The sequence below is a fragment of the Ochotona princeps genome, chromosome 3 (genome assembly GCF_030435755.1).
Source record: "Ochotona princeps isolate mOchPri1 chromosome 3, mOchPri1.hap1, whole genome shotgun sequence".
Lineage (NCBI taxonomy): Eukaryota > Metazoa > Chordata > Mammalia > Lagomorpha > Ochotonidae > Ochotona > Ochotona princeps.
Window position 1 is genome coordinate 102005129 of NC_080834.1, and position 12864 is coordinate 102017992.

Genomic DNA, 12864 nt, shown 5'->3' on the forward strand with positions numbered 1-12864 from the left:
TATTTATGAGCATTCACATTTTTTTAAGATTTATTTTATTTTTATTGCCAAGTCAGATATACAGAGAGAAGGAGAGACAGAAAGGAAGATCTTCCATCCGATCACTCACTCCCCAAGTGACCGCAATGGCCGGTGCTGCGCCTATCCGAAGCCAGGAGCCAGAAACCTCCTCCAGGTCTCCCACGTGGGTGCAGCGTCCCAAGGCATTGGGCCATCCTTGACTGCTTTCCCAGGCCACAAGCAGGGAGCTGGATGGGAAGTGGAGCTGCCAGGATTAGAACCGGCTCCCATATGGAATCCCAGTATGTTCAAGGAGAGGACTGTAGTTGCTAGGCTACTGTGCTGGGCCCTGTGCCTTTGATTTTTAAAATACAATTTGATTTATCAGCCTTTCTTTTTATGGCATCTAGATTTTATACTTCAAAGAATCTTTATCATCTAAAATTAAATAGAAAATTTCCCCCATTTTTTTCTAAGATTTTTATGATTTGACTTACCACATCTAAGTTTATTTATTTGTAATTTATTTTGGTGAATGGAGGAGATATGCATTTAATTTTTCACCATTTGTCTCAACAGCATTTTTTGGTTAATTAATTTTTCCTACTGGTTAGTAACATTACTTCTCTCATAAAAATATACTAAATTTCTGTGTATATCTTGTCTATTTCCTGATGTTTTGTGAAGATTTTCTTATTTATTTGAGAGTAAGAATTACAAAGAGAATGGAAGAGATAGAGCTTTCATTCATTGGTTCACTTCCCAAATGGCTGCAACAGTTAAAGTTGGGTGAGGCCAAAGCCAAGAGCTTCATCTGGGCCTCCTATCTGAGTAGCAGGGGCTCAAACACTTAGGCCGTCTTCCTCTGCTTCTCTCAGACCATTAACAAGGAGCTGGATTAGAAGTGGAGCAGCTAGAGCACAAACAGACACCCATATGGGGTGCCAGCATCTCAGGCAGTATTTTTATCGGCTACACCATGATACTTGTCCCATGTTTCTGGACTCTGTACCAGTCCAATAGCCTGGCCATTTATTCAGTGACCAGGGTTAATTACTAACACCCTAAAACAGTGTATTTCAGTGTCTACTGGTGTCCGTTACCTCCCAATGGTTTTCCAGAGTTCTCTGTTTTTCTTATAGCAGTATCAGAATGTTTAAATTGGACAGATACTTAATTGGGTTAATAAGGCATGAATATACTAAAGAGTCTTTCTGAAAAATCTTGGATCTGTGTTCTTGGTACCACTGTAGGTCTTTTGGAGTGGTGCTTTGGGAGCTGCTAACAGGAGAGATCCCTTACAAAGATGTTGATTCTTCAGCCATCATTTGGGGTGTTGGAAGCAATAGCCTGCACCTTCCAGTTCCTTCCACCTGCCCTGATGGTTTCAAAATCCTTATGAAACAGACATGGTAAGAAATGTTTCCCCTTCCCTCTTTGCTGTCTTCCTCAAAAATATATCTCAAAATTTTCTAAGAAAGCAGGGAAGTCGCTGGCATGTCTTTGGAAGGGAATCAGCTGGGGAGTGAGAATACTAGCAGGTTGTGGAGTTTGAGGATTTGGGGTTCAAACATTTAAATCTGCCCTTTATCTGTGTAATTTGATAGCTGTCACCCAAATGTCAATTTTCTCATCTGCAAAACACTCATAGCACCTACTCCTGTTGTTGGCTTATTAAAATTTATGATATCCTACCAATTTAAAATAATTTGGTAGGACATCATGAAACAGTAGGCTTTGGTAAATAATAACAACTATTACATTACCAGTTTTATGGATTACATTCAAATAGTTCACTGATTCTAGGTTTCCATTTCATCATTAAATGTTATCTCAGAATTATATTTTCCTTTTGCTCTTCAGTATGTGAAAACTGTTGATATATAGCCAATGTGGAGTAAATACTTTTTCAAAAAGTTCGTAAAGTCATCATCCTCTTAGACACACTTTGGAAATACAGTTGTGTTTTTTACTTGCAGGCAAAGTAAACCTCGCAACCGACCTTCTTTTCGGCAGACACTCATGCATTTAGACATTGCCTCTGCAGATGTTCTTGCCACCCCACAGGAAACTTACTTCAAGTCTCAGGTAAGCCAGGAACCTTTCTGCCACATGCTGCCGAAGACTCATAGTTATTAGGTGAGAAGAAGTAACTCTTAAAAAGGGACCATCCTGCCTCTTGCAAGTATTATATGACTCTGTACGTTGGGAAACAACAATTACAATGCCTGATATATGGGACATGTAGGAGGGTTTTTTTTTTTAAAGCATTTAACTTTTATTACTATCTTGTTTAAAACGAATGTGTCAGTATGCCATCCTTTATAATAGGATCTGATGAAATTGTTGAAAAGAGGAAAAAATAATGTGAAAACTATCATGTACATATATTTGACACAGAATTACTGCTGGCATTAATGAAAGTATTGCTTCCCTTGAAGTAGAAAAAGTTTTCCTTGAAGTACAGAAGAGGAACAGTGAACACCAGAAAGCACTGATGATAGAATTAAGCCCAGAGAGAATCATTTCCCTAACACTGAATGTGTCATCCAAATAAAATATCCGTTATGTGTTAGTCTTTATACTGCACTAAAATCATCCTAAAACATACAGCTGAAGACAGTAAGCATTTATTTAATTCTTGATTCTGTAGGTTGGCTTAGACTGGCTCACATGGAGATATCTGCAAATCCATTGCCAGGTTGCCTGGCAGGCTGACCAGGCCTTAGATAGCCTCCTCCACCAGCCTGTTCTTGAGAGTCTGGCCACTATGGAGCACCTCTGTTATCTGCACACCTCTAATCCCTCAGCAGCCTATTCCTGTTCATGTGGAGCTCTCAGAATAACAAACGCAGTAAGAGAGCACCCAAAAGCATGCGAGTGATTTTCAAACCTGTGTTTGCATCAAGCCTGTGAGTGTCCCATTGTCCAAAGCAACTCAAAGCACAACACAGAGTCTAGAGGTTGAGAAATAGTCCGTTTTCACCTCTTAACCAGAGAATCTATTTCGGCATATTGTGAGTGTGTGAGCGTAGAGGGTGAGCTGTGGCTAGCAAATGAAAAGGCTGTAAATGTCACAAGGACTGTGGTCTAACTGTTATCACTAGGAATAGGGACTGGTGGGTAATGATAAGGTCCTTATTCCCACTAGACCCATGCAATAGCAAAAGGGATGAAACTAGGGCTTTTGAAGTCAAGGTGATGATCCTAAATTTAAGCATTGTGCTTATAGAATTTAACTATAGTATTACCAGCCTTTTAATATTTTTTTCCTTTAACTTCTTTTACTGTGTCTAATAAGAATTTTTGTAAAGTAAAATCCATCTCCTTATTTTTTAAAAAAGATTTATTTGTTTTTATTACAAAGTCAGATATACAGAAAGGAGGAGAGAGAGACAGAGAGGAAGATCTTCCACCCGATGATTCACTCCCCAAGTGAGCCGCAATGGCCGGTGCTGCGCCGATCCAAAGCCAGGAGCCAGGAACCTCTTCCAGGTCTCCCACATGGGTGCAGGGTCCCAAACCTTTGGGCCGTCCTTGACTGCTTTCCCAGGCCACAAGCAAGGAGCTGGATGGGAAGTGGAGCTGCCAGGACTAGAACTGCCGCCCATATGGGATCCTGGGGCTTTCAAGGCGAGGACTTTAGCCGCTAGGCCATGGCGCTGGGCCCAGCATGGCTTTTGAGAATTTATTTGAGAGAGAAAGACAAAGTTTCCCTCTGCTAGAGCACCCTAAACAAACGTACAGCACTAAGTCCAGGGACTGAAGCCCAAGCACTCTGATACAGAATACAGCCATTCCAACTGACATCTTAACCAAACACCCAACTTAGCATCTTTTAATATTCATTCATTGTTCTGACCTAAAATTTTGCTTCTAGTTTGGGGCATTATTACGGATGTTAAAATGTCACTGGAGAATGGGAAGAGAGAGAGGCATAGTGGCATAGCAACTTAAGTTGTTACCTGCAGTACCAGCATCCCTTATTGACATCGGTTCATGTTCTGGCTGCACCACTTCTGATATGATAATGTGGGAAAGCAGTAGAATATGGCTCAAATCCTTGGGCCTCTGCCACCCATATGGGAAATGTGGATGAAGCTCCTGGCTCCTGGATTTGCTATGACCCAGTTGTGGCTGTTGTAGCCATTTGCAGAGTGATCCAACAAATGGAGGATTTCTCTTTCTCTCAATCTGTCTGTCTGTCTGTCTGTCTCTCTCTAAAACTCTGACTTTCAAATAAATGAATAAGTACATCTTTTTAGAAAAAGTAACAAAATTCCACTTGGGATGTTAACATCTCATACTCAAGTATCTGAATTTGAGTCTTGGCTCCACTTCTGATTTCAGTTTCCTCCTAATGTGCACCCTGGGATGCAGTGGTAATACAAATACTCTAGTGTCCATGCACCCACATGGGAGACTTAGACTGAGTTCTATGTTCCTGACTCTCATCTGGCTGAAAGATGTTTGACTGGAAGATGTTATTCACCTACCCTAAGGCTACAAAAATTCAGCCTCCTTTGAGTTTACTCATTCTGAGTGGCTTTTTTTTTTTTCTGGTGTAATCCTAAAATAAATAAGATGGCAGCTAGTAGAGAACTATTACTGTTTTGGGTTTTTTTTTCTACCTTTTCAGTGGAAAACACTGGTTATTTAGTACCCACACCAGTTTGCTCTTTCTCTAGCCATCTTCTCCTTGAGGTCTTGCCTCATCCTACCTACTGACAAGATCTTCCAGTGTCAGTTATCAGTGAATCCCTGGTCTCCACCTTCTAGCAAAACTGTCAGCCAGGAGTGCTGCCAAGGGTCCAGCTGACTGCTTCTGGAGAGAAAATGCTTTGGGTGTACCCCTTCAGCTGCACATGTACAAAGATAGCATATGTAGTACAGATAACAAATCAACCAATTTCCATGCAACATGAGGTTCTGCCAGTTGCATTGCAATGGGATTTGCTGCATTCCTAGAAAATCGTCATTTCTTCAAGGAGGCAAATTCTGCTCCTGCTCTTCAGTTACATTTAATAGGAGTCTGTGGGAAACATTTTAACCCCTCTCCCTGATCCCAGCTGCCAAACGGGTTATATGACCTGCTTCCAAGCTCTTCTGCCACCAGCTAGCTTTTTACCATCCCACCTTCTGTTGAAGTGCCCCTGTGACCACCCCAAAATTCAGAATTGTGGGTTGTAGAGACACTAACGTCCTGACTGAGTATGCGTAAGTAGAGACTGGGCACTCAGCCTAGGGAAGCAGCAAAGAGAACTCCTGTGCCAATTAAGGCTTGAATCTGATATGCTTTCCCAGTGCGAAGCCCCTAGATTCTTGCTTTGCTATTCTTGTGCTAAGTGTGATATGGCTCAACTGTTTGTTTTGGTTTGCTCTTTAAAAATTGTGGCAACAAAAAGCAGGCATTTGGTGTAGTGGTTAAGATACTGCTTAGGACCCACATCGCATAGCAGAGGTCCTGGGTTCAAGTCCCAGATTCTAGCTTCATGCTGGTGCATAACTTGAGAAGCAGCAGGAGATGACTCAAGTACTTGGCTCTAGCCGCCAATGTGGGAGAACTGAACTGAGATCCTAATTCCCCTGTTTAGCCTGGCACAGCTCCAGCAGTTATAGGCATTTGGGGAATGAACTAGCATGTGCAAGATTCTGTCTCTCTCTCTCTCTCTCTCCCCCTCCCTCCCTCTCCCTCCCTCTTTCTTTGCCTTTTAAATAAATAAATAGATGTTTTATTGTGGTGATACATACATAGTATCAAATTTGCCATTTTTAAGTGTACAATGCAGTAACATTACAGTCCCAGTGTTGTGAAACTATCACCACTATTTCCAAAAATTTTAATCACCCGTTTAAAAATAACTTCCCATTTCTCCCTCCTGCTGGTATCTCTATCCTGATTCCAGTCTCTGAGTTTGTGCATTCCAGATATGTAAGTGGAATTGCACCATATTGGTGCTTTATGTCTGACTTGCTTCTCTTAGCTTGTTTCCATTTCTACTGCATTGTCTGTCAGTGCTTCAGTACTATTTTGGCTAGATAGGATTTTTAAAAAATTTTTGTTGTAGGGCCCAGCGCCGTGGCCTAGCAGCTAAAGTCCTTACCTTGCACAGCCGGGATCCCATATGGGCGCTGGTTCTAATCCCGGTGGCTCCACTTCCCATCCAGCTCCCTGCTTGTGGCTTGGGAAAGCAATTGAGGACGGCCCAAAGCTTTGGGACCCTGCACCCGCATGGGAGACCTGGAAGAGGTTCCTGGCTCCTGGCTCCTGGCTCCTGATCAGCACAGCACCGGCCGTTGTGCTCACTTGGAGAGTGAATCATCGGACGGAAGATCTTCCTCTCTGTCTCTCCTCCTCTCTGTATATCTGACTTTGTAATAAAAATAAATAAATCTTTAAAAAATTTTTTTTGTTGTTGTAAAGACAGATTTACAGAGAGGAGAGATTGAGAGAAAGATCTTCCATCTGCTGGTTCACTCCCCAAGTGCCTGCAATGGCCAGAGCTAAGCCAATCCAAAGCCAGGAGGCAAGAGCTTCTTCCTAGTCTCCCATGTAGTCCCAAAGCTTTGGGCCATCCTCAATTGCTTTCCCAGGCCACAGGCAGGGAGCTAGATGGGAAATGGAGCAGCCAGAACATGAACCAGTGTCCATATGGGATCCTTGAACATGCAAGGTGAGGATTTAGCCGCTAAGCTATCGTGCCAGGCCCTAGATGGGATTTTTCAGCATATAATATATTTTGTTTATTTCTGCTTTGATTCAACTTTATTTTAATATCCCTGAAATAAAAACAAGATGTGTGTCTAAGAGCATCAGACTACTGAATGAATGCCTGGAAGATGGCAAAAAGCAAAGGCTTTCTAAATGTTATGGACTTGCCCAGAACTTACCTGGGATAGAGTATATCATTAATTGTAATAACCCGAATTTCACTTGATTTTTTCCTTACTTGCTTGCATAGGAATTAAGTGCCTTGTTAAGCAGTTCCCCCTGTCCATCCTTCTACTAAATGCACTTTTGAAGAGTCCCAGATAAGGATCATGGATCTTAAATTGCTTTCTATTCATCACTGTTCTGCTTGCCACTGATTCTACTAGATACAGCCATCTCGTGCCTTGTACCTGCTCTGTGTGTCCTTATTGGCTAACCCGCATTGTTTTCTGGATAAAGTCCATTGTCTATATCCTCAAGGCACCTCTGTAGCCATCAGGAGCTGCCATTGCCTACTGTAATGACACTCTTAAGTTCTAAAGATCCCAAGCTGCACCTTGTGTTGCTTACACAATGAACTCTTCTTTCCCTGAAACTTTACACCCACAGTTCGTGAAGGATGGCTGAACAATGCTGGCTCTGGGCCCAAGGTTTTACAAGCATTTTAGTGAAGCAGAAGGAAATGCCCTTCCACTTCCTTGTTGCTGGTGGTGTTGGAGGAGAAGCTCCTGCAGGAATTCATGGTCCTTCTTGCAGGTGCCTCTGTCTCTGCAAATTGGCCCCAGGCCTGCCCAACCTCCAGTTCTTTAGGTACATACAGATGTGTCTGAATCACAGCTTAAGCTCAAACTGGAACTTCGTAAAGAATCTTAAGTGGTCGTGATGAAACTTCAAATTAACCTCTACCAGGAAAAAGATTCCTTTGGGGGGAAAAACACATTATTAATTAGTAACTCGTATTTTCCCATTCATTTTATTTCCTGTTCATAAAGAGGCCGCTTTTGTAGATTTTAGTCTTCCAAAAATTCTCTTCATAATAATAATCTAAATCTCGGGTAAATTTTCTGTTGAATTAAAAAATATGGACCAAAAAAAAAAAAAAAAAATCTGGCCAACGATACCTGACTTCTCACCATCAGAAGCAAATATTCCTTTGCTTGATTAAGTTTTGTCCTGGGATGCATTGACATATTGTTGCCCAAAAAAGGATGCTTTAGGCCCAAATCTGGCCCTCTCCCTTATCCTTTTTTGTTTTAATAGCCCTTACCTATCATTCTTAGGCCTCTTAGATCAAATGCTCTCTCTACTCTAGACTTTGTTCTAATGATCAACAGAATAGCATTACTTGGGATTCAGCTAAACTTTCACTTATTGCTTAGATTCAAAGACCTGATGCCAAACAATAGGGCAGCACTTGTGTACTCTTTTATTCCCTTTCATTTATTTAAAATTTTAACTTACATAAAGGGAGCAAATTTCATGTGTTTTATATATACAGTTTTTTTCTTCCATTTTAAATTTTATGATACAATTCCATAGGTTTATATATAAAGTTTTTTTTTATTAATTATGTTGCACTATGTGACACAGTTTCATAGGCTCTGGGATTCCCCCAATCCCTCCCTGTGCCCTCCCCCCATGGTGGATTCCTCTGCCTTGTTACAGTATTGTAGTTCAAATTCAGTCAAGATTCTTGTGATGTAACCAATGAATGAACAATCAATGTGAGTCATACTGCTTATGATCTATATATACAGTTTTAAGTTTAAGTTTTATACTTTCCATCCCATCTTCCTACTGTCCCTTGTTTACTCTTTGTTCCAGCCCTCCCTCTTTCTTCCTTTCTTTTGTTCTAATTTTTACAGTGATATACTTTTACTTTATAATCACAAGCTTAACCCTCTACTGAATAGTACAGCAAGTATTAAGTAGAAAATCCTCTGTTCCTCAAGAGTACAGTGACTGTAATCAGTAATCAAATCTCAAAATGTCAATTATACACATTGCATTTTCTTTTACTCTGTGTGCTACTTACCACAAATTAGGGAAAACATACAGTATTTGTCTTTTGGGGAATTGCTCATTTCCCTAAGTATAATGGTCTCCCATTTTGCTGTGAAAGACATGATTTCCTTCTTTTTAATAGCTCGATAGTGTAACCATAATTTCTTTATGTAGTTGATAAACATCTGAGTTGATTTGATGTCTTACCTGCAGTGAATTGAGCTGCAAAGAACATCAGGGTACAGATAACGCTCTCAATATGCTGATTTCACTTAGGGTAAATTCCCAGGAGTGGTATGGCTGGGTCATATGGTAGATCCCTTTTCAAATCTCTTCAGACTCTCTCCACTGTTTTCCATAATGATTGTACTAGTTTACATCTCCACCAATAGTGGATCAAGGTACCCTTTCCCTCATATCCTTACCAGATTTTACTGATGTTTGGATGATACCCATTCTAACTGGGGTGAGGTGAAACCTCATTTTGATTGTTATTTGCATTTCCTGATGGTGAGAGATCCTGTGCATCTTTTCATGAGTCTGTTGGCCATTTGTATTTCATTCCTTTAAAAAAGTGCCTGTTCACATCCTTTGCCCATTTCTTAACTGGATTGTTTTGTGGTTGCTTTTCTTGGAAAAGACTCCAGAAGCATAGGCAATTAAAGAAAAAAAAATACAGATGTGATTATATTAAGCTAAGAAGTTTCTGCACAGCAAAGGAAACATGGCCAAGTGAAGAGGCAACCAACAGAATGGAAGGAAATATTTGCAAACTGTGCAGCTGACAAAGCATTAATATCCAGGATCTGTAAAGAGCACCTTGGCTTTCTGATGACATTGGACAGATTTGCTACTTAAAAGCTGACTGGCAGAAACCTCTCTCTAGTTGTCAATATATATATATGTTATGTGTATATATATATATACACACACACATATATATATGAAAATCTCATATATGATAAACAGAGATGTGGGAAGATCATTTTTAAAACAATTATAATTTTCTTTATAAAAACAGATGCGGGGCCCAGCGCCATGACCTAGCAGCTAAAGTCCTTACCTTGCACGCGCCGGGATCCCATATGGGCGCCGGTTCTAATCCCAGCAGCTCCACTTCCCATCCAGCTCCCTGCTTGTGGCCTGGGAAGGCAGTTGAGGATGGCCCAATGCATTGGGACCCTGCACCCGTGTGGGAGACCTGGAAGAGGTTCCTGGTTCCCGGCATCGGATCGGCGCAGCACTGGCCTGTTGTGGCTCACTTGGGGAGTGAATCATCGGGTGGAAGATCTTCCTCTCTGTCTCTCCTCCTCTGTGTATATCTGGCTGTAATAAAATGAATAAATCTTTAAAAAAAAAAAAAAACAGATGCGGCACTGACATTTAGCCTAGCAGTTAATATGCCAGTTAACATGCCTACATATTAGCGTGTCTGGGTTCAATACCTGGCTCTAGTTCCTGACCTTCAACTTTCTGTCTGTGGGAGTCAGCAATGTTGGCTCAAGTAATTGAGTTCCTGCCACCCATGTGAGAGACCTGATTTGACTTCTGAATTTCCACTGCTGTAGACATTTGTAGGAATATTGTTGGGTAAATTCTCATTGGATGAGAGCTCTCTTTGTCTCTTTCTCTGTTTCTCTGCCTCTCAAATAGTAAATAAAAATTTAACAACAACAGAAAAGTTCTGCTAAAAAAAATGAGGAACAACTGATTTGGGGCAAGCCTTCTACAAATTTAATTACTTAAGAATAATTTCTTGGGCCTGGTGGCGTGGCTCAGCGGTTAAAGTCCTCGCCTTGAACGCCCCGAGATCCCATATGGGTACCGGTTCTAATCCCGGCAGCTCCACTTCCCATCCAGCTCCCTGCTTGTGGCCCGGGAAAGCAGTCGAGGACAGCCCAATGCATTGGGACCCTGCACCCGCGTGGGAGACCCGGAAGAGGTTCCAGGTTCCCGGCTTTGGATTGGCGCACACTGACCGTTGCGGCTCACTTGGGGAGTGAATCATCAGACGGAAGATCTTCCTGTCTGTCTCTTCTCCTCTCTGTATATCTGACTTTGTAATACAATGAATAAATCTTTTTTGAAAAAGAGAATAATTTCTTACATGTTTCTGAGGTAAATTTTTCAACTGTGTTAAAAATACTTAACATGAGATCTGTTCTCCCGACAGACTTTAAATGTACATACAATATTGTGAAGTATAGGCCTAATGGAGAGAGATCTCTAAAACTTACCCATCTTATAAAACTTAAACTTTATACCCATTGATCAGCAACTCCCTATTTCCACTATATAACCCTTTCAGTAAACACCATTCTACATCCTCTTGCTATGAATTGGACAATTTTAGAGAACTCATGTAAGTATAATGATACAGCATTTGTCCTCTAAAACTGGCTTATTTCACTTAGTGTAATAGCCTCAGTTTTCATTCATGTTGTCAAATATTGCAGAATTTCCTTTTAAAAAGCTGAATAACATTCTATTAAATGTATATATTATGACTTATTTATCCATTCATCCACTGATGGGCATTCAAGCTAACTGCCACATTTTGACTGTTATGAATAGTGCAATGGAAGTAACAGTACTAATATTTCTTTAAGATCCCTATATATAGAGGCAGATATATATAATACATATTTTTATATTTTTGTATTTTATATATATATATATATAATAATTTTTGTTGGAAAGGCAAATATACAGAGAGAAGGAGATACGCAGAGAAAGATCTTCTGTCAGCACTCCCCAAGCCAGCAGCTAGAGCTGAGCCAATCCGAAGCCAGGAGCCAAGAGCCTCTTCTGAGTCTCCCACGAGGGTGCAGAGTCCCAAGACTTTGGGCCATCCTCAGCTGCTGTCCCGGGCCACAGGCAGGGAGCCCATGGGAAATAGAGCAGCCAGTATTAGAACCTGCACCCATATGGGATCCTAGTGTGTGCAAGGCGAGGACTTTAGCCACTAGGCTAATGTGCTGGGCCCTATAGTTTTATTTTAATTTGGAAGACAGAGAGATGAAAAGAGAGAGAGATAAAAAGAGTAAGATGGGGAGAGAGATTTTTCCATCTACTAGTTGATTTCCTAAATGTCCACAATAGCCAGGTCTTGGCCAGGCTGCAATCAAGAGCCAAGAGCTCCATCCAGTCTCCCCACTGGTTGGCATGAACCTAATTACTTGGACTATCTGTTGTCTTCCCAGACCATTAGCAGGAACCTGGATCAGTTTTGGAGTAGCCAAGCCACAAACCCACACTACTTTATGAGATGTGGGCATTACAAGTTGACACAACCTACTGCACCACAATAGCTATTCTGAAGAGCTTGATTTTAGTTCTTATGCATAAATTCCAATGATAGGCTTGCCATTATAGAAAAAAAAAACAAAGAAGACAGTAAATGTTGACAAGGATGTAGAGAAACCAGACCGCTTGCACACTGTTAGTAGGAATGCAGAATAGTATAACAGAAAGGGAAAAGTGTAATGGTTCCTCAACAAATTAAACATAAAAATACCAAAGTATCCAGATAGATATTTTTTATTTGAAATGTAGAGGGACAGAGATAGGCTGACAAGACAGAGATCTCCAGTCTGTTAGTTCACTTCCCGAATAACCATACCAACTGAAACAGCGTAAGGTTAAAGTCAGGAACTTTGAATTCTTTTTTTTTTTAAGATTTATTTTCATTTTTATTGGAAAGTCAAATATACAGAGAGAAGGAGAGACAGAGAGAAAGATCTTCCATCTGATGATTCATTCCCCAAGTGAGCTGCAACGGCCGGTGCTGCGCCAATCCAAAGCCAGGAGCCAGGAACCTCTTCCTGGTGCAAGGTCCCAAGGCTTTGGGCTGTCCTCAACTGCTTTCCCAGGCCACAAGCAGGGAGCTGGATGGGAAGTGGAGCTGCCGGGATTAGAACCAGCGCCCATATGGGATCCCGGAGTGTTCAAGGCAATGACTTTAGCCGCTAGGCCACCACGCTGGGCTCAGGAACTTGGAATTCAATCCAGGTCTCATACGGGTGTCAAGAACTGAGATAACTTGGGCATCGGCTGGTACATCCCCCCATAGGGTGCACATAGCAGGAAGCTGGAATTAGAAACAAAACCAGGACTTAAAGTTAGGTACCCTAATATGATGCAAGTCC

General features: G+C 41.3%; 1 protein-coding gene across 5 annotated transcripts in view; it reads left to right on the forward strand.

Moving 5' to 3' along the window:
- MAP3K13 (mitogen-activated protein kinase kinase kinase 13) overlaps window positions 1-12864 on the forward strand; it is a 175096-nt gene that overhangs the window by 141823 nt on the left and 20409 nt on the right. For all 5 annotated transcript variants that reach the window (XM_058662178.1, XM_058662179.1, XM_058662180.1 and 2 more), the window contains 2 exons: window positions 1254-1412; window positions 1980-2088. In XM_058662178.1, the coding sequence (XP_058518161.1) occupies window positions 1254-1412; window positions 1980-2088 (268 nt within the window). The remainder of the gene's footprint in view (window positions 1-1253; window positions 1413-1979; window positions 2089-12864) is intronic.